Source organism: Amaranthus tricolor, chromosome 2 (genome assembly GCF_026212465.1).
Source record: "Amaranthus tricolor cultivar Red isolate AtriRed21 chromosome 2, ASM2621246v1, whole genome shotgun sequence".
Classification (NCBI taxonomy): Eukaryota; Viridiplantae; Streptophyta; class Magnoliopsida; order Caryophyllales; family Amaranthaceae; genus Amaranthus; species Amaranthus tricolor.
This window is the reverse complement of record NC_080048.1, coordinates 23,638,948-23,663,480: the sequence shown is the minus strand read 5'-3', so window position 1 is coordinate 23,663,480 and position 24,533 is coordinate 23,638,948. Positions and strand designations below refer to the sequence as shown.

At 35.6% G+C, this 24,533-nt stretch overlaps 1 protein-coding gene across 1 annotated transcript; it reads left to right on the top strand.

Moving 5' to 3' along the window:
- Positions 1-3,233: 3,233 nt before the first annotated feature.
- On the top strand, positions 3,234-5,554 carry LOC130805629 (uncharacterized). The gene is made up of 5 exons (XM_057670413.1): positions 3,234-3,397; positions 3,497-3,649; positions 3,932-4,367; positions 4,421-4,733; positions 4,917-5,554. Exons 1-5 carry the CDS (start codon positions 3,234-3,236, stop codon positions 5,552-5,554), a joined length of 1,704 nt encoding a protein of 567 aa, XP_057526396.1.
- Positions 5,555-24,533: the final 18,979 nt, after the last annotated feature.

The following is a 24,533-nucleotide window of genomic DNA, read 5'->3' as shown; positions in this document are numbered from 1 at the left end:
GGAGTTGTATCAACTCATGAAGGATGAAGATACAACAATGCAAGACCACATTAACACATTTAACAAGCTGGTGTGCCCATTGTTAAATGCTGATGAAAAGTTGACCGATGAAGAACAAGCGTTACTACTTTTGGCTTCACTTCCCAAGGACTATAGAAACATAGTCCAAACATTGCTCATAGGTAGGGATTCTATCACTCTTGATCAGGCATTAGCGGCGTTGAGAGAGAATGATAGGTTCATGGTGAGTAGAGAGGGGGAAGAAAAGAAGAATGTTGGGGATGGCTTGTTTAGTGAGGATTCTAATAGGGGAAGAACCAAGGAAAGATATCAAGGAAGGGGTAAGTCTCGTGGGAGGGATGATCTTAGTAACAAAAAGTGTTACTATTGTAAGAAAAAGGGGCACATACAAATGATGTGCAAGGAATTTAAGAAAGACCTTAAGAGAATGAGAAACTTAAGGGATAGTGGAAGGATTGAGAATGAGAGTAGCGGGAATGCCGCTCTAGGTTTTGTTGAAGATGATGACTATGATGGGGCTCTACTAGTTGATGGGGGAGTGGTTCATAGTAAGGAATGGGTAATAGACTCCGGTTGCTCATTCCATATTTGTTGTGAAAAAGAAAAATTTACTAAGCTTAGTTATGGTGATTATGGCCTTGTTACTTTACCAACTAATGAAAAGGTGAAAGTAACGGGTATTGGTGAGGTTATGATTGAGACACATGGAGGTGTCAAAAGAAGATTTCGTGATGTAAGGTATGTGTAACAACCGTTTTTTTGAAATAATAATAATAATAATAAATAAATTTCAAAAAAAAAAAAAAAAGAAAACATAACTCCCCATTAACAATAACTTCCCACTTCTCCCTCTAAACCTTATAACTAACCTCACTTACCTATTATAAATTAAACCAATTACCCTTAATTTCATTCACATTATTACTCACACTTCCTTCTTCTCCTACAACTTACTTCCACCATCTCCCATTTGCTTAAAATTCAGTCAAGAAACCGCAAGATTTTGATATTAAAGGTATGAAATTTCATCTCTTTATAATATTATTCTACCAATTTCAATCAAAATTACACATTTTGCATTTGAAAAAAAAAAAAATAATTCTGACCTTAGCTTTTCCGGCGATACCACGGTCACCGGGATACCACCGGCGTGCGATGGCGGCCAACGGAGCCACCGTCGGCCGACACCTTCTCCTTCTTCCTTCTCCGTTTCTCCTTCTCTCTCCTCCTTCCCTTTCTTCTTTCTTTTTCGTGGGTTCTTGGAACTCACCCACTTTTCTTTTTTTAATATATAATAATTATGATTATTATTATTATTTTTTTAACCCTTATAATTTTAAATCTTATAATAAAATGAGTTAACTATGTTATTTACATCCTTGCTCTTTTATACTACTCTTACAATTTTAAATTACATGTTTAAATTTATTCTTTTTAAATAAAGTATATAAAATAAAAAGGAGTCTTTTAAATTATTTTTGAATGGGTTGATCGGGGTATTAAATTGAGATATATTATTTTTCTCGTATAGACAGCGGATTCGTAGACAGAGATTATTAGGAGCGTACGTTGTCTAGGATCGCGTGACAAGGTAATTCTCAATGTCCATCTAATTAGGACTATCCCGTTAGTATTATGTGCTAAGTGATAATTAATGTGTTTAAATAGAATGCATGGTTTTATATGACATTATTTTATATGATGTTATGTTTTATACATTCTCAAATTATAATTACTATTATTTTTGTCAAACTTGAATTTATAATTATTATTTTTGATAAAATTTATATTATTATTTTGATAACGAAATTTGATACAATTTAGTTGAAAGAGAAATATTTATAATATTATTTTGATGAGAGTTGTATTATTATTTTAATAATGATTTTAAATGCGATTGAATTTGGGAGAAAAATATTATGATATTAATATTGTAATTGAATATTGTTGAGATATATTTTTCTTGGAAAAACCTATGATCATAAAATAAAATGTATAATGTATGTTTGATTATATGTTTGTGTGCTCGCGACTAATTATTAAAATATATTAAATCACGTAAAGTGTAACACGAGGGAAATGAAGCTCTTATATTTGTTGTGATCCAAGTATAAGGGTGATGAACAGGTTGTCCTGTTTGGTTAGTATAGCTGCCGACAGGTATTATTATTTCTGATACTTGATACGATGTTTGGTCTTCCTTCTATTTGTTGTGATCCAAGTAGAAGGAGTGTGCACACTAGGGTTCTCTGAGATTACTCTGCTGGCCTTGAATTATTTGGGGTGACGACCTCTTGATGAAGTAGGTATAGGGGTAAAGCCTCGGCCTACTGGCGTTCTCGTTCCCTCAAATTAAAAATTGATTATGTGTTTGTCAATATTAATTATCAATTTAATAAATTGGTTTATGTGATATTATATATATTGTTTTCTTAAATTGTTTTCTATTAAACTCAATTTTTCTGATTTTGGGAGTTTTTCCCTTGTTTTTTCTTGCATTCTTATGTTGCAGGTTATTGATTTCATGGGAATCACGGAGAGAGGATCACTTAGAAATATAGCTTTTAATAGAGTCGTATTTCAGTTTAAATTTTACCTTAGGTTGTTTAAATTTTATATGGACACAGATTACGTTTCAGTCTTTTCTTATGTTGTAAGACCCTTTGTTGGATTTAAAATTATTAAGTTATTTCTTAGTCGTTAAGCCTTACATTTATTTTATTAGAAATAGATGTGGCGGTAGCACTCCCATGAGTAGGTTTTGGCTCATATTTTTTATTAAAGGTGTTTTCAAAAGTCCGACCTATTCTGAGGGTGTTACAAAGTGGTATCAGAGCTTAGGTTTGTTTTGGTCAAAATCTTAGGGTCGTTTAGGATTTAAAGTTTGTAAAGGCTTAAATTAAAAATAGGCTAAATGATACAAGTAAAATTATTTTAAATAATTTAAGTAAGTTAAAAAAAAAATTAAAATAAAATAAAATAAATTATGATAGTGGGGACGAATGGGTTTATTGTTTTGAAGTACTTTTAAGTACTTAGTAGTAGTGTGTTATCTCTTTTAATTATATTTTCGTTGTCTTTCGTTTTTTTTAGATGCCTCGATTCCGTTGCACTTCTAGGAAAAGTGTTAGAAATTTCGTGATGCGCCGTACCACCTTTCTATGAAAGCAGGAGAACCCATTTCCTCACATATCCATCGTCTCCGTGTAAGCATGGAGAACTGCCACCTAAATAAGTATCATGACAACTCTGATTATAACACACCACCTAAGCAAGCAGATGTCCTTATTCGAACCTTGAGTGATGTAGGCCCTTATGCCGAACTTAAGAAAGAATACAACGACATAATTAAAAATGGGAGACCCAATTGGGAAAGGTATGCGGATGAAAATGAGAAATGATTCCTTACTCTAGAATATTTAGAAAAGAGGATGATCGATGCTAAGGTGAAGTGGATTTATAATGTATCTGGGAGCTCCTATGACTACGAGGATGAGAGTGACGGGGAAGATGATAACATCGATACCATACCTATACTTATTCAATCTGAAGATGAAGAAAACTATGAACCTAAGGAAGACTATGTAGAAGATCCTGAGGAGGATTTTGAGGAAGTGCCAGTTCGAAAGTGACTTTGATGATTACTTATTAACTAGAAAAATAGGATAGGATGGAATTTGTTAGCTTTAGATTATTTCGCTAGTTGCCTTTATTTTTGAACAATGTTGATTTTATTCATTGTCATTGGATTATTATTTAAAAATTTATATTAATGAATATTTTCATGAGTCTTTTTTATGTTGTGTGTGCAAATTGTTTCCTTGTCCTTTCTTTCAATCTTGAATATTGAGAATAAGTGTGTATGAACATGATGGAAACGTTAGTAGTAAACGCTTAGTTTCTTATATAGGAAGCCTATGCAATACCCGAACATTTACACTCGATCTCGCAAGCGTCAACAAGCAAATAACATGGCCGAAACACCTGAACAATTAGCAGCTAGAGTGAGGGTACTTGAGCAGTTGTCTCAAAATATAGGACTATTAGTGCAAAACCAAGCTAACAATATGAACAATGGACATGATGACCCCCAAGCTGTCATGGCTAAGAAGATTGCCACTTTAAAACCCCTTACCTTTGTTGGAAAAGAGGACCCTATGCTATTAGAGAATTGGTTACGTGACATGGAGAAAATCTTTACTGCAAACGGAATACTTAAGGCCCAAAAGGTTAATCAAGCTACGTTTTACCTACGTGAGGATGCTGACACATGGTGGGAAACTGAGGGACAAACCATTAGTAACCAACCAAACTTTGACTGGGATTCTTTTAAGGTTGCTATTAGAGTTCGATTCTTCCCTGAACATATTAGGAGACAAAAGTGCAGTGAATTCAATAGGTTGAACCAAGGGAAGTTTATGAGTGTCAAGGAATATGCCCAAAAGTTAATGAGTATGCTAAGTTTTGCCCTAACATGGTCCCTGATGAAGTTTCTAAGGCACAAAAATTTGAGGATGGTTTAGCTTTCAGGATACAAACTAGGTTAGGAGGAAGTACCTCATCTACCCTTGCAGAGGCTTATTCTAAGGCTTGTAACATGGAGAGGATCTTACAAAGAGAAGAAGATGTGTTGGGAAGGAACAAGAGGAAAGAACAAAGCAATGCTGATAGTCAAAGTAATGATAAAAGACCTCGTTTTGGTAACAATGGGGGTAATGGTAGGAACAATCACCACGGAGGAGGACATAACGATAGGAATTACCGAAACCCTAGGTAGAATGAAACCCAGCAAAGGAATGGCAACCAGAGGGCTTGGGTTTGCAAGAAATGTGAGAAGAGTCATTCGGGCTATACATGTCAAGGCGAACTAATTAAATGTTATGCTTGTGGCGAAGCTGGACATAAGGCTAATTATTGTCCCAAAAGGCAAGAAAGAAACCAACCAGGGCAGAATGGACACAACAAGGGCTATAACAACAATGGAGGAGGATCTAGGAACAATAACTTCAACAACAACCGCTCGAACAATACTCAAGCAGGAAATGGTTCAGCAAATGACAAGTACAACGCCAACAACAATCAGAACAACAATGGCAACAATGGAAATGGAGGACGCACTTTCAATGGGAGACTCCACGTTATGAGCAAGAGTGAAGCTGAGTCGGACACCAACATTGTGACGGGTACTTTCCTTGTAAACTCTAAACCTGCTTTTGTACTCTTTGATTCTGGAGCTTCACATTCCTTTTTATCTAAATCTTTTATCCAAAAACATTCCCTTAAACCTTCTTCCTCATGTCAAGCTAAGGTAACCACACCCTTAGGTGAAACCTTTCTCAGTAAGAACCTTTACTTAGGTATGCATATTGTTATCTCTGAAACCGAACTACCCGTGGACCTTATCGAGTTTAATTTAAAAGAGTTCGATTTGGTTTTGGGAATAGATTGGTTAAGGAAGTATCAGGCAAAAATCAATTGTGCTAAACAGAGAATTACCTTTAGAGGCCCTAAGGGAAATAAACTAACCTACTAAGAAACTACTTCCGAGCCACCAACGACCAAGCTTATCTCCGCCTTAAATCTCCAGACCCATCTTAGGAAAGGCTACCCCGTATATTTGTGCCATGTAAAGGACACGAGCATGAAAGAGGACGAGTTAGGAGAGATACTCGTAGTTAAGGAGTTTGTTGATGTGTTCCCAGATGAGATTCCAAAGATGCCACCTATGAGAGAGTTAGACTTCAAGATTGACTTAGTTCCAGGAACAGGACCCATTTCAAAGGCACCTTATAGGATGACACCTGCTGAGTTACAAGAGTTAAAGGTACAACTTGAGGATTTGTTGGATAAAGGATATATAAGACCAAGTCTATCACCTTGGGGAGCCCCAGTATTATTTGTTAGGAAGAAAGACGGAACATTGAGACTATGTATTGATTATAGGGATCTAAATAGTGTGACGATGAAGAATAAGTATTCACTTCCTAGAATTGAGGATTTATTCGATCAACTTAGGGTTGCAGGAATATTTTCAAAGATTGATTTGAGGTTAGGTCATCATCAATTACGAATTGCAGAAGAGGATATAGCCAAAACAGCTTTTCGAACAAGGTATGACCATTATGAGTTCACAGTCATGCCCTTTGGACTCACTAATGCGCCTGCTGTCTTTATGGACCTTATGAATAGGACTTTTCAGCCTTATTTGGATAAGTTTGTAGTTGTTTTTATTGATGATATCTTAGTGTACTCAATGAATCGAGAAGAGCATAAGGCACATTTGAGGAAAGTTTTAGAGATTTTAAGAGAGAATAAGTTGTATGCCAAGTTTTCAAAATGAGAATTCTGGTTGGAAAAGGTAGCATTTTTGGGGCATGTAATTACAAAGGATAGAGTAATGGTAGATCCCTCGAAGGTTCAACCAGTAATGGACTGGCCTACACCCACTAATGTGACAGAAGTGAGAAGTTTCTTAGGACTAGCCGAATACTATAGGAGATTTGTGAAAAATTTCTCGAGAATCGCTCAACCTATCACTAATTTGATGAAGAAGACCACTAAGTTTCAATGGGATGAGAAGTGTGAAGCGGCATTCCAAGAGTTGAAATCAAGGCTTACCTCTGCTCCTGTGCTGACCTTACCGAATGAAAGTGGGGAATATGAGGTGTGTACAGACGCATCTAAGAATGGACTAGGTTGTGTGTTGATGCAAGATGGGAAATTAGTAGCATATGCTTCACGACAACTTACACCGCATGAGAAGAATTACCCCACACATGACTTAGAATTGAGAGCTGTAGTCTTTGCATTGAAAATTTGGAGACATTATTTATTTGGAGTAAAGTGCAAGATTTATACTGATCACAAGAGTTTGAGGTTCTTGTACACTCAAAAGGAGTTGAATATGAGACAAAGACGATGGTTAGAACTCATTAAGGATTATAATCTGGATTTGAAGTATTGTGAAGGAAAGGCAAACAAAGTAGCTGATGCTCTGAGTAGGAAGTCAAGTCATACAATGAATGCATTAATTTTAGCAGATGAGTTGTGTGAAGAGATTCGTAGGATGAACTTAGAAGTGGTAGAATATGGATATGTGGGTACTCAATTGAATGGAATGACGATTGAATCCGATATTTTTGAGGAAATTAGAGTGAAGCAAGTTACGGATAACTGGTTAACTAAATTGAAGAAGTTGAAGGAGGATGGTCAAGCACCTGAGTTCGAAAGTGATGAAAATGGCGTAATGAACTATAAAGGAAGATGGTGCATACCGCATGACGAGGAACTTAAGACTAAGATTATAACTGAAGCCGATAATTCGCCATACTCAATACATCTTGGTGGTGATAAGATGTACAAGGATCTTAAGAAGAACTTTTGGTGGCCGAACATGAAGCGTGAAGTTGTAGGCTTTGTGGCGAAGTGTCTAACGTGTCAGAAGGTGAAAATCCAACATATGAAGCTGGGGGAAAAATTGCAACCATTAGAAGTACCTGGATGGAAATGGGAGTCGATTTCAATGGACTTCGTAGTAGGATTGCCAAAGTCAAAAACAGGGAAGAATGCCATATGGGTGATAGTGGATCGATTTACAAAAACAGCAAGGTTTATAGCTATGAAGAATACTTAGACAATGCAACAGATGGCAGACGCGTATTTTCAAGAGGTAGTGAGATTGCATGGTGTGCCTAAGGACATTGTATCGGATAGAGATTTGAGATTTCTGTCCGAATTTCGGAAGATGCTACAAGAAGCAGTGGGCACGATACTAAAGTTCAGTACTGCAATTCATCCAGCAACAGATGGTCAAACAGAGAGAACGATTCAGACTCTTGAGGATTGGTTAAGAGCATGTGTTATGGATTTTGGTGGATCTTGAGAGGATAATTTGACGTATGTAGAGTTTTCTTACAATAATAGTTTTCATTCTAGCATAGGAATGGCACCTTACGAAGCCCTATATGGGAGAAAGTGTAGGAGTCCTATATGTTGGAATGATGTTAATGAGTCATTGGGATTAGGACCAGACATGATTGAGGAGACTACAAAGAAAGTAAGAATGATCCAAGAACGTATGAAGGGAGCGCAAGATCGTCAGAAGTCGTAAGTAGACAAAAAGAGAAGGGCATTAAAGTTTGAAGTAGGTGAAAAAGTTTTGCTCAAAGTGTCACCAACCAAGGGTGTCATGAGATTTGGTAGGAAGGGTAAATTGAGTCCTCGTTTTATAGGTCCTTATGAAGTATTGGAACGAATTGGGGAAGTAGCCTATAGATTAGCCCTACCTATGAACCTAGCTAAAGTTCACAATGTTTTCCATGTATCCCAACTCCGAAAATATGTCCATGACCCTTCCCATATCATACAACCTGAAACCATTGAACTTGATGAAACCCTTACCTTTGAAGAAAAACCAATAAAAATCCTTGATACCAAAACAAGATGTACCCGGAACAAGGAAATTAAGTTGGTCAAGATATTATGGACGAACCAGCAAACCGAAGAAGCTACATGGGAAACCGAAGTTGACATGATAAAGCGATACCCCGAATTTTTCAAACAGGTACGTTGAGTTTCGAGGACAAAACTTTTAAATAGGGGTGATGCGAGTCTATCAAACCATTCAATATTCTTTTAAAATTTCAGTAGTTAAATTTAAGTTCGAGGACGAACTTTTGTTTTAAAGGGGAGTGTATGTAACAACCGTTTTTTTTAAATAATAATAATAATAAAAAATGAATTTCAGAAAAAAAAAAAGAAAACAAAACTCCCCATTAACAATAATTTCCCACTTCTCCCTCTAAACCTTATAACTAACCTCACTTACCTATTATAAATTAAACCAATTACCCTTAATTTAATTCACATTATTACTCACACTTCCTTCTTCTCCTACAAATTACTTCCTCCATCTCCCTTTGCTTAAAATTCAGTCAAGAAACCGCAAGATATTGATATTAAAGGTATGAAATTTCATCTCTTTATAATATTGTTCTACCAATTTCAATCCAAATTACACATTTTGCATTTGAAAAAAAAAATGAATTAATTTTGACCTTAGCTTTTCCGGCGATACGACGGTCACCGGGATACCACCGGCGTGCGACGGCGGCCACCAGAGCCACCGCCGGCTGACACCTTCTTCTTCTTCCTTCTCCCTTTCTCCTTCTCTCTCCTCCTTCCCTTTCTTCTTTCTTTTTCGTGGGTTCCAGAAACTCACCCACTTTTCTTTTTTTTTTTTTATATAATAATTATGATTATTATTATTATTTTTAACCATTATAATTTTAAATCTTATAATAAAATGAGTTAACTATGTTAATTAAATCGTTGCTCTTTTATACTACTCTTACAAATTTAAATTACATGTTTAAATTTATTCTTTTTAAATAAAGTATATAAAATAAAAAGGAGTCTTTTAAATTATTTTTGAATGGGCTGATCGGGGTATTAAATTGAGATATATTATTTTTCTCGTGTAGACAGCGGATTCGTAGACAGAGATTATTAGGAGCGTACGTTGTTTAGGATCGCGTGACAAGGTAATTCTCAATGTCCATCTAATTAGGACTATCCCGTTAGTATTATGTGCTAAGTGATAATTAATGTGTTTAAATGGAATGCATGATTTTATATGACATTATTTTATATGATGTTATGTTTTATACATTCTCAAATTATAATTACTATTATTTTTGTCAAACTTGAATTTATAATTATTATTTTTGATAAAATTTGTATTATTATTTTGATAACGAAATTTGATACAATTTAGTTGAAAGAGAAATATTTATAATATTATTTTGATGAGAGTTGTATTATTATTTTAATAATGATTTTAAATGCGATTGAATTTGGGAGAAAAATATTATGATATTAATATTGCAATTGAATATTGTTAAGATATATTTTTCTTGGGAAAACCTATGATCATAAAATAAAATGTATAATGTATGTTTGATTATATGTTTGTGTGCTCGCGACTAATTATTAAAATATATTAAATCACGTAAAGTGTAACACGAGGGAAATGAAGCTCTTATATTTGTTGTGATCCAAGTATAAGGGTGATGAACAGGTTGTCCTGTTTGGTTAGTATAGCTGCCGACAGGTATTATTATTTCTGATACTTGATACGATGTTTGGTCTTCCTTCTATTTGTTGTGATCCAAGTAGAAGGAGTGTGCACACTAGGGTTCTCTGAGACTACTCTGCTGGCCTTGAATTATTTGGGGTGACGACCTCTTGATGAAGTAGGTATAGGGGTAAAGCCTCGGCCTACTGGCGTTCTCGTTCCCTCAAATTAAAAATTGATTATGTGTTTGTCAATATTAATTATCAATTTAATAAATTGGTTAATGTGATATTATATATATTGTTTTCTTAAATTGTTTTCTATTAAACTCAGCTATATGTTATTTTCTAAAATTATTTTCAATTTGGTTATATTGTATTTTCTTAAATCATTTTCAAACTTAATTGTCTTACGGGATGGAGTTAGAATTACTCAATTATTCTGATTTTGGGAGTTTTTCCCTTGTTTTTTCTTGCATTCTTATGTTGCAGGTTATTGATTGCATGGGAATCACGGAGAGAGGATCACTTAGAAATATAGCTTTTAATAGAGTCGTATTTCAGTTTAAATTTTACCTTAGGTTGTTTAAATTTTATATGGACACAAATTACATTTCAGTCTTTTCTTATGTTGTAAGACCCTTTGTTGGATTTAAAATTATTAAGTTTTTTCTTAGTCGTTAAGCCTTACATTTATTTTATTAGAAATAGATGTGGCGGTAGCACTCCCATGAGTAGGTTTTGGCTCATGTTTTTCATTAAAGGTGTTTTCAAAAGTCCGACCTATTCTGAGGGTGTTACAGTATGTACCTATGTTTGAAAGGAACCTTATTTCATTAGGTAGACTTGAGAGTAAAGGATGCAATTTCAAAGCAAATGGAGGGGTTTTGAAAGTCATTAGAGGGAGCATGGTGCTCATGAAGGGAGTAAGGAGTAAGAGGAACTTGTATGAGCTACAAGTTGGTTGTGGTAGCCTAGGCCACAAAGGTGTTGGTGATAGTGTGTTTGGGTCAAAGAGAGTTACTTTTGAGGATAATAAGAGTATTGGACTTGAGGGGGAGATTGTTAAAGCAAGTACCAATAATCTTAATGATGACGTTAACTTTAAACATATAATCGAACATGCTTTGTCTTGTACTTTGGAGAGGGTCGATAAAGATGTGTCGAATATGAGTGATTTAAGGTTTTAAACGATTGATAAGAGTTTCTTGATCAAAGCAACAAATAAAGAAGCAGACTGTGAGTGGCTCGACCAACCGCTCGATCGAGTATGGTCTTGCTCGACCGATTGAGCGGTGTTAGCTCGGTCGAGCAAAGTGTCCAAAACAAGTCAGTAGCTTCACTGGAAGCTTGCTCGACCGAGCGAGGTAGTGGCTCGATCGAGCGGAAGTCCAGCAGACTACCTTGGATCCTGTTTTTGGTCAGAATTTGTAGTGACTATGCACTAGTAGAAAAAAACGTATTTGCTGCAGTTTATGTATATACGCAACAATAAGTAGGAAAAAGAATTAGAAAAAAAAGAAAACATTAATTGCTACGGTTATGGGCATTAACCGTAGCAAATACATATGAGCAGCTTCAATTGCTGCGGTTTTGTTTATGCCCGCAGCAAAAACTTACCTTTTAATTGCTCCGGTTCTTCATTACCCGCAGCAAATAACTCACTTCTTCACTTAATTGCTGCGGTTAATGCCTTGCCCGCAGCAATTGTAGTTTCAAAAACCCGCCATGTTAACGTTAAAACATAAACCCACGCACGAAACTGCTTTCATTGTTTAACATATTATACGACTGTTGCACTTCTTCATTCACTTATAACTGAAACTGCCAGTTTTCTTGTTCGATTATTGTCTTCAATCTTTCTTCTTCATCATCTTTTTGTTCTTGTTCTTCTTTGATCATCATTCTTGCTCTTCTTATTGCTTTTCTTCATCATAAACTTCTTTAAACTGCGCTGTATACACATTGTTGTTGCTCTTCAAACCCACGAAATTTGGACTTATAATTAGTTCTTGCTCTTCTTCAAGGTATAATTTTTTAAAGCTTATTAGTTCTCAAACCCATTATTGTTCAAGCTTCATTAATTGTGTACGTTTAGGGTACGGTGCTTAGTTTTTTTATACTAATTTTTATTTTCATTGTATAGGTTATACACTAACCCACCAAAACCCACGACAGATTAAGGTATTTTTTTCATTTTGATTTGTAAATTAGGTTTAAATTTGTCATACTTTATAAATGTGTATGTTGTTATTGTTTTTAAGTTTAAAATTTATCATATATATCATGTTTTGTTATATTTTTAAGTAATTTCTTCATTTTATTTATGATTGTAATGTAGTTGTGGTTTTTAAGTTTTAAATTTATCATAATTTTTTTTATAGTTTGTAAGTTAGGTTTAATTAGGGTTAATTAGTGTTAAAGAATTGGGTACTAAACCTGGTCAATCTCTTGTTTGCCATATCGTTCCTGATGATGATCTTCTTTGGGTCCCACTAAGGAATGGGAGGGGAGTTTTTTTGTTAAGGTTGTTAATTATTGGATAATGAATGATTAATGATATGATCTTGTGGTTTATGTTATAAATAAATAAATATTGTGTTGGTGTTCAACTTTGAAAGTCAATCACCGTAGAATTACTGGTATTTATATGTGTAAGATAAGTTTGTAATGAATGTATGTAGGCTAGTGCCTTGTGAAATAAAATTATGTTATGTTTTTTTAATATTGTTGTTATTATCATCGATCTAATTAGAACGTTTGTTGTAGATTCTCAAATTATCCTGTATACCATGGCTTATTTAGCATTAGGTAATTTCATAGGATCGGAGTGGTTGTGTTAACCATCTAAATAGTTGTAGTTATATATAGTTGTTGTAACATTTGAGGAATTAATAAACATCATTTGGACAGTTTAAAAAATATTGTGTTATTATTTGGGTTAATTAGTGTTAAATGAATGATTATTACTTAATTTTATGGTTAGTTAGAGTTCGTTAAGTATATATGTTTAAAAGTTGTGTATTAATTTTGTTTTGAATCAATTAATCACACTAATTAGGATGACAAACGATCGTTCTTGGATGTATGGAAGCATTGAATTTTGTAGTATTGCGGTTGAACATCAAGTTAGGATGGGGGGAGTTGGTTTTTATTGCCCATGTGTCAGTTGTGGCAATGTATCAAAGGTAGATAGTGTTGATATCCTTAGGGAGCACATACTTCGACGTGGGTTTAGGCCTCAATATCATGTTTGGGTTTGGCATGGTGAGGAGGGAGTTTACAAAGAGAAAAGTGTTGTTGAGGACGTCAATAATGTGGCCGATGTCAATGAGGATGTAGTAGATCATGTTGATGGGTATGAGACAGATGAAGAGAATATCGATGAGGATGTGGATCGTGTTGATGAGATGATGGAGGGAGTCGAGGATGAGTTAGGAAAACGTCCTCGTGTTTTTGACTTGTTGACAGAGGCTTCTCAAAAGCCTTTGTACCCTGGATGCACAAAGTTCACCAAACTAACAGCAGTGCTGACAATTTTCAACATTAAGTCAAAGTTCAATTGGAGTGAGGCTAGTTTCATAATGTTATTAGAAGCGTTAGGTGAGATGCTTCCTGAGGGAAATGAACTTCCAAAGTCGACATATTATGCCAAAAAGCTCATGTGTCCTTTCGGCTTAGAGTACCAGAAGATTCATGCGTGTCCGAATGATTGTGTGTTGTATCGGAATGAAAACGAGAACTTAGAAGAGTGTCCTAGGTGTGGGTTATCGCGCTACAAGCGTAAAGGGGCTCGGGATGCTAAAGGGCCCCCGGCTAAGGTATTGTGGTATCTTCCAATAATACCTAGATTCAAGCGCTTGTTTTCTATAAAGAAAGATGCGTTAAATTTGAGGTGGCATGCAGATAGGGTGAAGAAAGGTCACTTGCTCACACATCCATCTAATTCTCCGAAGTGGAAGAGTATTGATAGGTTGCATAAGACTTTTAGGGATGAGGTTCGTAATTTAAGGCTCGGACTGTGTATGGATGGAATGAACCCATTCGGCAATCTTAGTTCTCAACATAGTACTTGGCCGGTACTTTTAGTGATCTATAATTTGCCACCTTGGTTGTGTATGAAGCGTAAGTACATAATGCTTTCGCTTCTTATCTCGGGTCCTAAACAACCTGGCAATGACATAGATGTGTATCTTGCACCTCTCGTTGAGGATTTGAGAAAGATGTGGGATGAAGGCGTTTCAGTGTTTGACGCATATGCTAATGAGGAGTTCACCTTGCGTGCAATGCTTTTATGCACCGTTAATGATTTTCCGGCATATGGCAACTTATCGGGGTATAAGAACAAAGGGAAGAAAGCATGCCCAATATGTATCGATGACATGGAATCCACGTGGATTCCTAAGTGCAAACAAGTATTCATGCACCATCGAAAGTTCCTCCCACGAGACCACCAATATCGTAAGAAGAAGAAGTTGTTCAACGGGGAGGTTGAGGACCGTGTAGCTCGTTGACCGTTGACCGGTTATGAGGTTTATGAACAGGTTAAGGGAGTTGAGACTGTATTTGGTAAAACGGGGCAAGTGCAAGGGGGTGAAGACCGATTATGGAAAAAAGAATCAATTTTTTGGAAGCTTCCATATTGGAGAGATCTACAGGTTAGGCATTGTCTTGACGTTATGCATATAGAGAAAAATGTATGCGATGCCATACTCGGGACTTTCATGAACATTCCGAGTAAGACAAAAGATGTTAGGGCCGTGCGAGATTGGTTTGAATGTAAGGATCTTCGTCTGGAGTTGTGGGCACATGTTAAGGTGAGTAAGAAAAGAAATAGAGTTGATGAAGTTGGTGGCAGTAAGAAGAAGATGAGTAATGACAAAGTTTATTTGCCTCCAGCTTGCTACACATTGTCCAAAACAGAGAAGCGGACATTTTGTGAGTGTTTGTATGACATTAAGGTTCCGTCTAGGTACTCATCCAACATGAAGAGATTTGTGAGCCTAAATGGTGAGCTGAAGTTGGAAAGCATGAAATCTCACGATTGCCATGTAATGATGCAAGTGTTCTTACCAATTGCAATCCGTGGAATACTGCCAAAACATGTGAGATATGCTATTACCGAGCTATGTTCGTTCTTCAACACAATTTGTAGTAAAGTTCTTGATCCCTTTAAACTTGATGCACTTCAACTCGACGTGATTGTAACTTTATGCAAGTTTGAGATGTATTTTCCACCTTCTTTCTTTGACATAATGGTTCATCTTATTGTCCATCTCGTTCGTGAGATCAAGCTTTTGGGTCCAGTTTTTTTAAGGTGATGTAATCCTTTTGAAAGACACATGGGTGTTTTACAAAACAAGGTGAGGAATCCAGCACAACCCGAGGGGAGTATGATTCAAGGCACTGTGAGCGATGAGATTAGTAACTTTATAGCCGAGTATTTGGCCATGGCAAAGCCTATTGGACTTCCCATCTCTAGACAAGAAGGAAGGCTTGAGGGAAAAGGAACAATTGGCTCCAAATCGGTCACACCTCCTCGAGAAAGCCTTCTACAAGCACACTTGTATGTGTTGCATCATATTCCGGAAGTTTATCCTTTTTGAGTGAGCATTTTGATATATTGCGCGCAAAACATCTTTCTAAAGGGGATAGGGCATTGATGCAGTTGCATAACAAGACGTTTATTAATTGGTTTCATAATCGTGTAATATGCGAAGAACTCAAGGGTGTATCCGAAATTGTTAAGTGGTTAGCTTTTGGTCCTCGTGATGATGTCAACAAATATGAGGGTTACGATGTCAATGGCTTCACATTTTGGACTGAGGGTCAAGACAAGAAGTCATCGTATCTACAAAATAGTGGGGTTTCTATTTTGGCGTCATCTACATTTTACGCGAGTGCGAAGGATCAAGCGCCGATTGATGCTAAATTGGTATACTACGGGCGGGTACATGAAATATGGGAGCTTGACTACTCTACTTTCAATATTGGTCTTTTCAAATGTAAGTGGATAGATAATAATCAATGATGCATTAAAAATGACGACCCTTGTGGATTCACTCTTGTAGACTTAGCTCGTTTGCGTGATAGTGAGGAGCCATTCATACTAGGTACACAAGCCAAGCAAGTATTCTACATTGTCGACCCGTCTGATAATAAATGGTCTATTGTTGTACCGGGAAAAAGAAGTATCCTTGGTATAGGTGATGTTGAGGATGAGGAAGAATATGATGCTTTTGAAGACTCCCCTCCCTTTATCTATCCAAAATCAGTGGATCAAGATGATGTAGATGATGTAGATGTTGGTTATATGCGTGTAGATCACACGAAAGGAATACATTTGAATTAAGTGATTCACAAGGTATGAATTTAAAGCTTTTTAAAGTTTTTTTGGCACTTGGTTTGTTTTGCATGAAACATTGCACATAACACTATTTGTTATATATTATTGTGTTGAACGTATTAGAATTGTTTGTCATATTCTTAATATTACTTAGCTTATGTTCTAATATATTTCTATTCATACTCTTTTAGGTACTGATATACAATGCATCTATTCAGAGACGAAATTGTCCCCGAGATTGAGACCTCGGATAATGAGCATCGTAGTCATGACAGCGAAGAAGACCAAATTGTGAGATACGAGCGTATGACTGAAGACGCTCCACCGATTGACAATGATTTTGAAACTGAAGACGCCCCACCAATGGATGCTCTCACCACTACCAGTAAGAAAAGAAAAGGGTGAGGTCCTACAAAAAACCTAAAAGTCACAGAACCCATGCATTTGGAATACAATGCATTGGATCAACCCTGCGGAAAATGGCGTAGGCAATATGGAAAACAAGTGGGTCTATGTATTCGCAAGCTTTCCATATTGCACGCATGGAACGAGGTTCCAGAGGGTTTGAAGAACTCTCTATGGCATGATACTGTGGTAAGCAACTTTACTATTTTTACTCATTTATTTTCATTTTAAAATTAATTTGATTGATAGTAATAAATATAAATTTTTTTGTAGAATCTTTTCCACATCGAGAGCGATGAGGACAAGAAGAATGTGTTTCTTTCAGCTGTTGCTGAAAGATTCAGAGATTTCAAATCCAAGCTAGTAACTGGCTGGATTACGAAGAGCCGTGCCCGTACGACCTAAAAGGTCAAAACGGGAAACGAAGGTGGAGAGCAAGCACCTTCGAAGATGCCCTACGAAATATGGGGTCACATATCGAAGAGGGATTGGGAGGCCTTTGTTGCCAAAAGAACAACTCCCATAGAAGTTGTAAGTATTTCATATTATATTATAGTTTACCAATTTGAATTTACTTCTTTGATTTAGTCATTAAACTAATACATGACATTCGATTTCTATTGATTAATTAGGAAAAGTGTGGTAAAGCTTCTGATTCTGCAAGCAAAAGGAAGTTTTACCATCGCTTAGGCCAGAAAACGTACAATGAGGTCCGAAAAGAGTGGGTGGATGCGGGTTTATACCCCAATCAAAGTTCATCCACGCCCTCATCTACGACTACCTCCGCATCCGTGAATACTCTTGCTGGAGATCGAGTGCGTGATTGGTATTGCGGGCTTCATTCCCGAGATGCAAGTGGTAAATTTACCATTAATGACCTAGGAACGAAGAAGGTTGCTGATGCTGTGGTGAGTTTTGAAATTATTAAGTATATTCTTCATTTGTTTTGTATTCTTTGGCTTTGATGTACTTATACTAATTGCTATATATGTCACTTTTTATTTGAACAGATGGGTTGGAAGGAAAAAGAAGCTACGGGGGAGTTCACCCCAATAGGCAATGTTGACGCATTGCATATGGTCATAGGGAAAGACCACAGTGGGCGGGTAGTCGGAAAAGGAGAAGTCTGCGTGGGGTTACAGAAGGCATTCGACAAAGAGTGTGTTGCTACTCAATCCCGAACGGCACTGCGGGAAGAAGCAGCAACCCTCCGAGCGGAGATTACGAAGGACGTTCTCGCCAAGCTGGCCGCCGTGTTGCAGAAGATGGGAGCACCCATTGTGGACTTGGCAGACCTGATTGTCGAGGATCAGGAAAGTCAACATGGGGATCCTAACGCTTTGGTCGAGCCAACACCCGAGCCCATTACCCCCGTAGCACCCCAGCTCATTACCCCCGTTGCACAAAATCCGGAGCCAACTCCGGAGCTAGTGCTACGGGTACATAGTTTTTAAATATATAAGCACTTATTAATTTAAATTGCAACGCATAATTAATATTTTATTATGATGGTTATTATACTAAACGACACAATTTTCAGGAGGCGACTACTTGTTCTCTTTTGCTGCCTCAGTTAGGTGTTGGTAGCGATGGCGACTTAACTGAGGTTGCATATGGTGTGGCCCAGCCAAATAAAGAGGGCCAAACAGTGCATTCAACGCCTGTTACAAGTGGCCACATCAGTGTGGCCATGGAGACTATTGTAAAGGGGTTTGAAGATTTCTCACTCCCAATTCCAATGCCAGCCTGGAGCCTTGAGAAACTATCAGACGCCCTAGGTAGTTTCGTCACATGGCCATATGCTTGGGTCCGATTCACTAACATGGTAAGAATTATTTGTACCTTATTTATGTTTATTTTTTTAATTGCATGCTCACACTAATTTAATTGTATAAATTGAAATAGCAAAAGAGTCCAAAGGGATCTTGGAGAGAGGTCGGTTCCTCAGCAAAGGTGTCGACTAGGTCAAAGTCGATGCCAAGCACTCCAATTTTGACTGATAAGGAGCTAAAAGATCTCTCTCAAGATTGCAAATGGCTGCATTATTGTGCATCTCGCATAAGTGAGGAGGACCCAATCATTTGAATCTGCAGAAGGAGCAATACTGCTTTTTAGAGAGCCTGCTTGTAATTATTGGTCCTAGTGACATCGGGCAATTTTTGAGAGGAGAGATGCTGAATGTAGCTCTTTTCCATGTCTACATGAGGTGATGTTCATTATCTTACAAGTTAGGCATTGTTGTTTAATTGTTTTAATAACCGAATTACTAACAAAATTTTCTTATTTGTGAGTTTAGTGCGGCTTACGAGGAGCTAAATTCTTGCGAACCTCCAATAAAAATTGGATGGTTTTGTCCGGAGTCGATTTCGGGTAGTAAATGTAGAAATGATCCAGATGACGTCAGAGCATACATTGAGACTGCTTTGACTAATTCCCTTGCATCTAAACACACATTCATTCTGGCTCCATATGTGGAAGAGTAAGTTTTATTTTTGAAATTGAACTTATCTATTTTTAAAGTCACCTAATCTCTAATTTGTTGATTTTAAATTTGTGTTTGTAGTTTGCATTGAATACTTTTGGTCATACGTCCTTTAACGAACACTGTGCACGTCTTCGACTCATTACAAAAACCTCAAAGCCCACCTCGCAACACAAAATTCAAAGCGTTGTTGAATGTGTACGTAATATTAATTATTTTACCAATTTGATTTAATTAAGTGTTATATATATATATATATATATATATATATATATATATATATATATATATATATATATATATATATATATATATATATATATATATATATATATATATATATATATATATATATATATATATATATAAATAGTATTACTTTTCCAACGCGTTTCAGCGCAATGAAAAGAGTGCGTGCACAAATGGGATCTACATCCAGAACCACATTTCCAAAATGGACAGCAATAAAGGTACACAAATTCGATTTTATGCGTTTTTAAGCGTTTTTGTCAATTTCGCGCGTAAAGTAGATCAAACATGGTTTGTTATGCACGAAACTTGGCACACAACACTATTTGGCATATATTATTGTGTTGAAATGGTTAGAATTGAAAATAATAGTCATATACTAGAAATTAGAAGTTAAGTTGCGATTTTAAGGGTTTTTAAGCGTTTTTGTCAATTTCGCGCGTAAAGTAGGTCAAATTTGGTTTGTTATGCACGAAACTTGGCACACAACACTATTTGGAATATATTATTTTCTTGAAATGGTTAGAATTGAAAATAATAGTCATATGCTAGAAATTAGAAGTTAAGTTGCGATTTTAAGGGTTTTTAAGCGTTTTTGTCAATTTCGCGCGTAAAGTAGGTCAAATTTGGTTTGTTATGCACGAAACTTGGCAAAAAACACTATTTGGCATATATTATTGTGTTGAAATGGTTAGAATTGAAAATAATAGTCATATGCTAGAAATTAGGTGTTAAGTTTCGATTTTAAGGGTTTTTAAGCGTTTTTGTCAATTTCGCGCGTAAAGTAGCTTAAACTTGGTTTGTTTTGCACGAAACTTTGCACACAACACTTTTTGGCATATATTATTGTGTTGAAATGGTTAGAATTTAAAATAATAGTCATATGCTAGAAATTAGGTGTTAAGTTGCGATTTTAAGGGTTTTTAAGCGTTTTTGTCAATTTCGCGCGTAAAGTAGCTTAAACTTGGTTTGTTTTGCACGAAACTTGGCACACAACACTTTTTGGCATATATTATTGTGTTGAAATGGTTAGAATTTAAAATAATAGTCATATGCTAGAAATTAGGTGTAAGTTGCGATTTTAAGGGTTTTTAAGCGTTTTTGTGAATTTCGCGTGTAAAGTAGGTCAAACTTGGCTTGTTATGCACGAAACTTGGCACACAACACTATTTGGCATATATTATTGTGTTGAAATGGTTAGAATTGAAAATAATAGTCATATGCTACAAATTAGAAGTTAAGTTGCGATTTTAAGGATTTTTAAGCGTTTTTGTCAATTTCGCGCGTAAAGTATGTCAATTTTGGTTTGTTATGCACGAAACTTGGCACACAACACTATTTGGCATATATTATTGTTTTGAAATGGTTAGAATTGAAAATAATAGTCATATGCTAGAAATTAGGTGTTAAGTTGCGATTTTAAGGGTTTTTAAGCGTTTTTGTCAATTTCGCGCGTAAACTAGCTCAAACTTGGTTTGTTTTGCACGAAACTTGGCACACAACACTATTTGGCATATATTATTGTGTTGAAATGGTTAGAATTGAAAATAATAGTCATATGCTAGAAATTAGGTGTTAAGTTGCAATTTTAAGGGTTTTTAAGCGTTTTTGTCAATTTCGCGCATAAAGTAGGTCAAACATGGTTTGTTATGCACGAAGCTTGGCACACAACACTATTTGGGATATATTATTGTGTTGAAATGGTTAGAATTGAAAATAATAGTCATATGCTAGAAATTAGGTGTTAAGTTGCGATTTTAAGGGTTTTTAAGCGTTTTTGTCAATTTCGCGCGTAAAGTAGCTCAAATTTGGTTTGTTATGCACGAAACTTGGCACACAACACTATTTAGCATATATTATTGTGTTGAAATGGTTAGAATTGAAAATAATAGTCATATCCTAGAAATTAGGTGTTAAGTTGCGATTTTAAGGGTTTTTAAGCGGTTTTGTCAATTTCGTGCGTAAAGTAGCTCAAACTTGGTTTGTTTTACACGAAACTTGGCACACAACACTATTTGGTATATATTATTGTGTAGAAGTTGTTAGAATTGAAAATCATAGTCATATTCTAGAATTTACGTGTTAAGTTGCGATTTTATGCGTTTTTAACCGTTTTTGACACTAACATCTATTTTCTCTTACTGCTTTCAACAACCTTCTTCTTCCGTTGACTGCGGCTACTACGCGCTGAAGTATATGGACGATATTATAAAATCCGTGAAGGGCTTTGGAGTCGAAAATATAGATGCCGTAAGTATTTGTTACGTTCTTAATTAAATATATTATTGGTAAAATCTAATGTTTCTATATTAATCTTCTATTTTTATATTATATATAGGTTTTAAACGACATTCCAAGGGAAACACGCCCTTTGAGAAGTGAAGAGATGCGCAAATTAAAAGACAAGATCGCCGCGTATCTTGCTAATATTTGTCCTTGATAAATTGTAATTAGTATAGATTATTTTTTATACTTTAATGTATATTTTATATATATATATATATATATATATATATATATATATATATATATATATATATATATATATATATATATATATATATATATATATATATATATATATATATACACGTACATAATATTATTTTATATATACGAGCGAGAGTTTATTATTACAAAGAGATTATTGGTGATTATCATTGGATTATTATTGGATTAGTCAATGTTATTTTACATTATTATTGGATTATTATTAGAATAAAACGAAAAAACAAAAAAAAAAAATATCTATTTGCTGCGGTCAACACCCAAAACCGCAGCAAATAAGTGCCATTATTTGCTGCGGTTATGGGTGCTGACCGCAGCAAATATTACCACTTATTTGCTGCGGTTTTGGGGACTGACCACAGCAAATAATACCACTTATTTGCTGCGGTTTTGGGGACCGACCGCAGCAAATAATACCTTTTTTGCTGCGGTTTTTGACCGCAGCATTTAAAATAGGCTATTTGCTGCTATCACTATTGCTTGGGGCCAAAACCGCAGCAAATAATGGCCAAAAAAACCGCTGCAAATGAGGTTTTTTCCACTAGTGATGCAATAATGTGGTGCATTACTCTATTGTTTATTGTAATGTTTATTGTCATGGTAAATTAGATTGTTAATTGGGATGTTACATGTGAGTTTATGGTGATTTATGAGGGAATACTGAGAGTGATGAATATCTTGCCTATAAATAGGATTTATCACTCATAGTAACATTCACCACAAAAACACACATATTGTTGCGAGAGCTATTGCATTGTTAGAAACTTGAGAGTGTTCTTACTTTGCTTTAGTATTTGTGGTCTTGAGAGATTGTTCTCAAGATAAGAGAGGTTTATTATACTTGTAATTGTTGAATTCATTATAATAAACTATTTTTGAGGGGGAGGTATTCAAGATACCTCATAAACACTTGTGTTCATCTTTTGCATCATATTTTTCATTTGTTTTTTCATTGTTGAACCTCTTTAAGACTTTCTTTATCATTATGTATATTAGAATATCTAAATTTGGAGTAACACTAGTGAAAAAAACTTTATTTGCTGCGGTTTTTTGGTCATAATATGCTGCGGTTTTGGCCCGCAGCAATAGCGATAGCAGCAAATGGCCTATTTTTAATGCTGCAATTTAAATCCGCAGCAAAAAAAAGGCTATTTGCTGCGGTCTTCTTAAAAAACCGCAGCAAATAGTGTATGACTATTTGCTGCGGTTTTAAGAAGCCCGCAGCAAACAAGTGCTTATTAAACGGAAAAAAAAAGTAATATTTTTTTTGCCTTTTTCGTTTAATAGTATTAAATAATCCAATAATGTACAATGTAATAAACAATGATTAATCCAATGATAATCACCAATTAACACCAATAATCACCAATAATCTCTTTGTAAACTCTCGATCATATATATAATATAATAATATGTACATATACAAATTAAAGTCTTAATAAATCAAAAAGTGCTTTTAAACTTGACACAATTACTTTTAAATAGGGATGATCATGGGTCCAGGACCCTGTTGGACCTGCTCCGGACCCGCCCCTTTTTTAAGGTGAAGACCCGGGTCCATAAATCTGTATCCAAAAAAAATTTGACGGGTCCGGATCCGGGTCCGGTACCTAAGGTGAAGACCCGAACCCTAAACTTTTAAATTTTATATTATGAATTTCTGATTTCTAAATTCTAATATTAATTTTTTTATGATATTGATTGCCTAATTTGCCTTCTCATTAATCTCAATCCAGTAACTAGTAAGGCACTACCACACTACCAGTGTCTAGTAACCTAACTTTTTCTTTCTCCTCTAATATAAACTATGTATTTCATTTAGTCTTTTATATTTGATTTTTAATTATGTATTTAGACAGGTGTTTTTACGTTTTAGTTTTATTTTGTATTTGAACTTTATGGACTCGAACAAGTGTTTGTAATACGATAATAAGTTGCTTACAAAAATACAAAAAGACTCGCAAAAGGTTCAATTTTGACAAATCAAAGAGGCTTTGTATAAGACCCATTAAGGACCCTAGACCCGTCAGATCTGTAGGGTCTGGGTCTAAAAATTTTGGACCCTTAGGGTCCGGATCCGGGTCTGGGTCTGGGTCTGAAAATTTTGGACACTTAGGATCCGGATCCGGGTCTGGATCCATAAAAAATAAAAAGGTCCGAGTCCGGGTTCGACCAGACCCACTCCAGACCCGCCCCATGACCATCCCTACTTTTAAACTTACTCTAGTCATAAAATTTACTCTAGACATGGCAAACTATCAATCTGCAAATCCACGAAACACAATTAAACTCATCCAAAAACACAATTAATTAACATCCTAGAAGTACATTAGAATACCAACTTAATCCTAAAAATAGAAAATGAATAATTCATTATCAACAATCAATCACCAAGGAACTTGATCATTCACAAACATTGCGTTCCATCTTAAATCTTTATAAACATAA

Bases quoted from the DNA above. Each gene is read 5' to 3' on its own strand.
- LOC130805629 (XM_057670413.1), top strand. From the start codon at position 3,234: ATGGAGAACTGCCACCTAAATAAGTATCATGACAACTCTGATTATAAC. The intron at 3,650-3,931 runs GTGACTTTGATG...TTTCTTATATAG, and splicing joins GAGGAAGTGCCAGTTCGAAA to GAAGCCTATGCAATACCCGA. The intron at 4,368-4,420 runs GTTCGATTCTTC...TGAATTCAATAG, and splicing joins CTTTTAAGGTTGCTATTAGA to GTTGAACCAAGGGAAGTTTA.